We start from the raw sequence: 6,502 nt of genomic DNA, 5'->3' as shown, positions 1-6,502 counted from the left end.
AAAGTGAAAATGTTTTCTTCCTCATCGGAAAAGGCGGTCTTTTGTTTCCTGTCGAACTGTACATCCTGAAGGTAAGATCCTGCTAAAATAAGTACACACACGTGTAGAGATCCTGCGGGTGAGTTTAGCCCCAGCTAAGTAAGCGAGATATCTCTCTCTCTTTCCTCTATGTGTGTGTGTGTGTGTGCAGAGTGGAAGGGGGGATTGCACGCAACACAACGAGGAGACACGTGTGAGTAGGTATGTACAAACGTATGCGAGCCTATACGGGGTGTACAGTTCGAATACTGTTGCTATTGCTGATAGAATTTATTGCTTCGAAGACGGGCAATTAAGAAGGTATGACTTTTATGATTATATGACGTAGAAATTCCAGTGCAATAAACCATCTCCAAAGTCCAGAATAACCGACGAAATTTGCGAATACCAATCGGATCATTTTCTGATTTTCGTTGCTTACGTTTCAATGGGAAGCATTTCGGTGGCATCTGACACAAAAAAAAAATTCACGTTTATATAATTTAACTTATTTTATAGTAATGTTGTAATTCATTCGCGAAGTTGATCGTCGCGATACGAAGAATGTTCGAAGCAACCTTTACTGTTGATTAACTTGCATGTTCGTAAATTATCAAGATAGCGAGAGCTAATTCTCGGACACCCTGTGTGCATGTAACGCAGGCGCAGGCAGCTGTCACCTTACACCCATGGAGGAGGCATGGGCTGCGGCGGCCATTCTCAACTTATCTCTAGGATCTTTGTAAACATGTCGTGAAATCCGAGTATTCGAGCAGTGGCGTAGATCGCGAGGTGGAAGGACCCGTCGGAGCCTTCTCGAAGTAGGAATTAAAATCTCTGTAGAATACGTTTGAGACTGCAACATTGCGTGCACATGGTTTCCTTGGCAACCAGAACCATGGTGGCAACGTCATTAAATAGAGCACATCTTTGTTCCGTGCTAATAAAAGGACTCCAGAAGATGCCACCATCTTCCTTCACCCTCTTCCTCGTCTCTTAGTCTTCCTACTTATGGCACTCGTCCTTCCGTTATACTTTTATGTGATAAAAATATTTGTTATGTCGACGACAGTTCATTTATACAAAATTTTGTATGCACCAGTTTTCAATGTCCCGAGATATTCTTGATGTTTGTTCGAATTATAATATGAAAAATAGAAATAACGACAGTAACGTTATTTACAATTTTACAGCACGTTAAGTGCTCATTAACACGTTCATCGTCATGTCACCCATTCGTGGGCGATAGAACTTTTCATTCATTAGCTAAAGAAATGAATTCTAATTTTAAATTAAGTATTGTCTAAAAATAAAATATTGATCTCGTAGAAAATTTTACGAATTTAAGTCTCAACATATTAACAATGTTAATTGAAGTCGGTGGGCAATTAAGAAATCTTGACAGTAACAGACGTTCTTAATCGATACTTAACACGTCTTTTGCGGTATTACGTTATGAAAAATGGTTTTAATACCATTACGACGCTGTTACAAACGAACATTACGTAACCTCTAAATTTCTTTTCGAATACCCATAAATATAAATATCACATTAGACGATCGATATATTGAAAACGATTCGATAGAATTTGCAAATGTGTCGATAAATTTCAATAGGTATATTTATTATTACGTGACGTTTCGAGACTGTTGAAGGCTTCAAACTCAAGACTTGCCAGACAAGAACCGCAGCAACGTGAAACATAATACAAGTTGCACCAGCCAGTCCTAAGCTCAGCCATGCGAAGCAGCCAACGGCTAAGGAACGCGACGTACGAATCAGATTACATCTTGCGTTGGCTGCTTATCTTTATTTTTCACTTTACCTCGCTTCAATTCACTTCATTTCGCTTCAGTGACAACCCTTCGATCAGCACCTTATACTCGGTTCGCGATATACTCTCGTTCTTGAAAAATGCTCTCAAACTTTAAAACGGTTATAAACTTTGCTTTCGCCAATAATTTTGAATTCATTTGTTCGTCTTAAGATAAATTCGCTAAGGATAATGGGCAACTTTACACTGCACGTAATAATATCACATAATTTGATAGTTCGATCAAATGGAAAATATAATATATCGATTTCGATAATCGATATCGTTTTTATGGTGCGTAGTGTAACAGGGATAGAAGATATGGAAAATGCTTTTATTTTAGGAATAATTTAAAAAAATTATTTAAAAAATATTCCTTACCATACAAGCTTATATTTACTGTTTTATCCTGTTTTTGTGTTTAGGACTGTTGTACTAAACATTAAATATTCCTTAAAATTAATTAACATTTACTCATTGTCAGTTCCGCTAGTTTGTAAAAAGACAGGTGCTTGAGCGCCTTGCGCCACTTGTATTAATTGAGGTTGCGCTTGTATAGGAGCAGTTTGAATTATGATTGGTTGATTACTTCCACCCTGTACTTGCATACGAATCATTTGAAGTTGTTGAGGTGTTAATTGTATCTGAAATGAGAAGTAAATTTTAATAAATAAGTAGTTAAGAAAACTTCCATGTTAATTGTAATCATAAATGCACGTACAGGTATTTGCTGAATTTCTCCACTGGGTGTTACAATTTGTTGGACAATTTGTATTCCTCCAGTTTGAGTAGTGGGTGTTTGTTGAGCCTGCTGTAACTGTATAATTTGTTGTCCCGATGATTGCTGTGCACTCTGCACTGTTACTGCCTGCGTTGTATTTGCATTAGTATTTTCCTGTGATTAAATTAAAAATGAATAAATCCGGTACATGATTGGTGAATAACTTTACAATAGTAAACAGTATACCTGTTCTACCGGACTACCTATATTAATTGTCTGAATTTGTCCCGTAGAAGGTTGAACAATTTGTATAGGTTGTGTATTTGTGTTACTACTTTGTACATTTTGGTTAGCTGATGCTTGTTGTTGCGCTAATTGAAAGTAGTAATGTACTTGGTCCGAGTTCATAGATGTACGTACAGTACTTTCAGTCTGTGCTTTGCTTTGTTTTAATTCATCCCTAGGCACTATATCGATTAGAAAATCAAACTGGTCGTACTTAGTAATAGCCATTGCTATATCATTTCGCTGAAGCGTACGTCTCTTATTATCCTCTGTATGAACCCATGCTCTAAGGGTCAATTCATGTATAAAAATTTCTGCTGCTTTGGAAAACAACATGGGGGCTTCTGCACTTATCATCTTTACATCACCATCCAGCTTCATTATTTTTTTTATCCTAGCCAATGGCAAAGATTGTGTTTTCAGGTCCATCTATCAAAGTATTCAACGATCATTACATGCTATAGAAAATACACATTATTTATTTATGTACTTACAGTAGTAATCTTTTTAATTTCTTCTGTGACTTTTGGCCAGAACTGTGCCAAAGCTTGTTGGGCTTCAGAACTGCCAGGTGATGCAATTTGTAGGTCTCCATTGGAATCCCCCTCGACTTCGCTGTCTTGGTTACTAAATAATTAATAATAATGATATTGAGCAGCATAACATGAGAGATTCATTATAAGATAAAACTTTATTTATATGATTTATTCTATATTTTCGTAATTTAATGCGTAATGTATTCAACTAATTCTTATTAATTGTACAAATGAATTAAAAAATAGACATAACCTAACAAACGAGGAATAAAAATATTTACTTACGCATTCACAAAGAATACTGACATTGTTTACAAGTTACGTTCGAAACGACATAAAACGAACTTTCTTTAAAATCTGAAAATCATCCTGCCCTTTTAATTCGTACCGGTTAATTCATAAATATTACGGTTCGTTCTCTATTTGTGAGATTCACAACAGAGTTATTGTTTGTAGCAATGAACGTGCTGCCATAGTCACAAACTATAAGCTAGATCCAGCATCTTATGAGAAGAATGTGTTACAAAAACTGAAATACCGACCTCATGAAAACTCGATGATTTTGTGGCGCGCTCTACATTAAAAAAATTATGACTCTGAGAATCATATTCGACACAATCATCAAAGTCGATAACGTTAGCAAATTCAAGAATATCATTTTTTGCTGCTATATTGATGAAAGATTAACTTAAAAGTTATTTATATACATTGCACGATTGTATGGTTCTAAAATTAAAAATTACATTGCAGAAATTATTTTTGACTCGCATGATATGTAGAGGTTTAATTCTCAAGAAAAATGTAATAATAATACATCATTGGATAGTTTTTACTGTTGAGACTATCAAGCTTGTCTAACATAAACTATAAGTAAAAACTATACGTCGCTGGGCCGTGAAAGCCTCAAATCTCTGAATACAAAAGCTGTGAAGATAGATTATTGCGTTAACGTTAGTTTCTGTTTTGAATGGAAGTGTAGAGTTCGTAAGGTCAATTTTAGTTTTTTGGCGAAACCTCATACTTTTTTATCCTTAATATAATAGCAGCTATTTATACGATTTCAAGGAACTAATACAAAGTCATTCAAGGTCACGGCAGATCATAGAAGATGACAGAGTAAAAATTCTTAAAATAATGACGTTTCTTTAATGACATATCTACTTACTCGTCAAACTTAACCTTCATAGCGATAGTTGTCTGGCACACGAACCGATTACTGACTATTGAAGAGCTATATTGATATTAACGACAGAAGGTTCAAAAATTACTATTTCTTAGCAAAGTCAATTTAAAGAATTTACTATCTACTATTCTTATCTGTTTACCTGAGTAGCACAGGCTAGGCCGATAACATAGGAAAATATGAGATATCGTATTAATATCTATCACATCACCTCTTGTAACCCGCCATGACCTTGATTTAGTGTTATAGTTCATTGAAATCATCTAAATAGTTTCAGTCACATCATGAATAAGAAACTATGTGTCATTAAAATAATGAAGTTAACCTTGAATTCAAGGTTTATACACAATTATGTCCTGCATCTATATTTTACAAAAAAAACTACCATAGTATGTTCCTCCTTATGGTATAGACAATTCAATCACGAATCTTGTACCGGAATAAGAAAGGATAAAATTTAGATTTGGGTTAAAATGGGCCTATCGTCCACAATTCAGTCGTTAAAACGGCCTACCATCTCAGGCTTAATCCAATCAGGAATACTGGATTAATAAATATAACAAATGGAAATGGAAAATATTTTATTTTAACCTATCGGGATCACTTTGTTAATGCATCAGGTCGTAGTAATCTTTTACTACACGCGCGTGCAGCTTAACAAAATCAGATTGCGTTTCGGACCACAGTATTAAATTCGCAATTATTCGTTCGATTTCATCCATGTCTAGATGAACGGTTGCTCTTTCGTTGGGGTAGTCTCCTTCTTTCGCTTCGAGATCATTTGGATCGCTCTCTGCTTTCTCACAGATCGAGAGCCACTCCTCGATCTCTTTGTGAGAAACAGCCTCCTTTACGATCGTTTTTACCGTGTCTTTAAGCATGGTAATATCCAACGTGTCGCCAGGGTTTTCCTTGTTATGCCCTTCTCCGGTCTCCTCCTCCGCTATTGGACCGAATCTCAATAATTTCTTCCACGAGTTGTAGATGTCGACCTGTGTCACGTCTGTCCACGCTTCGTTCACTAAATCAATGCAATCCTTTATATCGTAATCCGCGTAGAATTCCAAGACACCGGAGGGAAAATTTAAGATTCGGCTCAACATGCGACGACGGAAGGATATTTTCACGCTTTTCATTATCCCCTGTTTCATTGGCTGCAAACTCGACGACGCGTTTGCTGGAAAATATACGACTTCGATATCGTTGTCCTCCATTTGCAGTTGCTGCGGCAATACGCTATGAGCTTTACGCTTGTCTATTAATAATAACACCTTTCCTCGAGTACCCGTTTCGAACTGTTGATTTCTGACGGCCGGTTTGAAATGCTTCTCAAGCCAATCGGCAAATACGTTCTGGCTCATCCAAGCGTTCTTTTGTGCCTTGAAAATTACCGGCAAACGGTCCCAGCAGTGCTTCAAGGCTCTAGGCGTCGCGCACCTGTGGATGAAGAGTGGCGGAAGCTTGTGCGTTCCAATTGCATTCGCGCACAGCCCTATGGTGACTAGATTATGTTTATTTTTCTTCCCGTAAACTCTGGTCGCGTGGATCAGCGTCTTTGACGGAAGACACTTCCACGATAACCCTGTTTCGTCCATACTATACAAGTTCTGCAACTTTATGCCTTCTTGCTCAAGACGCTGTAAAAAGCGCTGAGCGAATTCTTCCGTCGTCCTCGTGTCGATTAATGAGTTTTCGTTATTTGAATCGTGAAAGTTGATGCCATGGCGTTGTTTGAACCGCCATATCCAGCCGTTGGAGGCTGAGAACGAGGACGGACCGCCGAATTCCTCGTTTAACTCCACCGCCTTCTCTTGAAGTATCGCGTTGGTGATACGTTGGTCGACTGCTCGACGCTGTTGGTACCATGTGTATAAACGAGTATCCAACTCGTCAAGCACGGGCCTCCGAAATCTCTTCTTGCCTTCGGTTCCCGGTGTCTGGGATT

At 37.5% G+C, this 6,502-nt stretch overlaps 1 protein-coding gene across 1 annotated transcript; it reads right to left on the bottom strand.

Annotated features, from left to right (window-relative positions):
• Positions 1-2,205: 2,205 nt before the first annotated feature.
• Nf-yc (nuclear factor Y-box C) lies at positions 2,206-3,924 on the bottom strand. The gene is made up of 5 exons (XM_076778166.1): positions 3,660-3,924; positions 3,333-3,465; positions 2,800-3,267; positions 2,554-2,727; positions 2,206-2,476 (listed from the first exon to the last, which is right to left on the bottom strand). The coding sequence occupies exons 1-5, from the start codon at positions 3,680-3,682 to the stop codon at positions 2,303-2,305; spliced, it is 972 nt and encodes a 323-aa protein (XP_076634281.1). The 5' UTR covers positions 3,683-3,924; the 3' UTR covers positions 2,206-2,302.
• Between the last annotated feature and the right edge of the window lie 2,578 nt (positions 3,925-6,502).

This window comes from Colletes latitarsis, chromosome 11 (genome assembly GCF_051014445.1).
Source record: "Colletes latitarsis isolate SP2378_abdomen chromosome 11, iyColLati1, whole genome shotgun sequence".
Classification (NCBI taxonomy): Eukaryota; Metazoa; Arthropoda; class Insecta; order Hymenoptera; family Colletidae; genus Colletes; species Colletes latitarsis.
Note: the sequence above shows the minus strand (reverse complement) of the source record. Positions and strands in the feature narration are given on the sequence as shown.

What these genes read in the sequence shown, in the direction of transcription:
- Nf-yc (XM_076778166.1), bottom strand. Translation starts at nt 3,682, where the DNA reads ATGTCAGTATTCTTTGTGAATGC. An exon ending in TCAGTATTCTTTGTGAATGC is followed by an intron (nt 3,466 to 3,659) that starts GTAAGTAAATAT and finishes TTAATTATTTAG; the next exon opens with TAACCAAGACAGCGAAGTCG. An exon ending in TAGGTAGTCCGGTAGAACAG is followed by an intron (nt 2,728 to 2,799) that starts GTATACTGTTTA and finishes ATTTAATCACAG; the next exon opens with GAAAATACTAATGCAAATAC.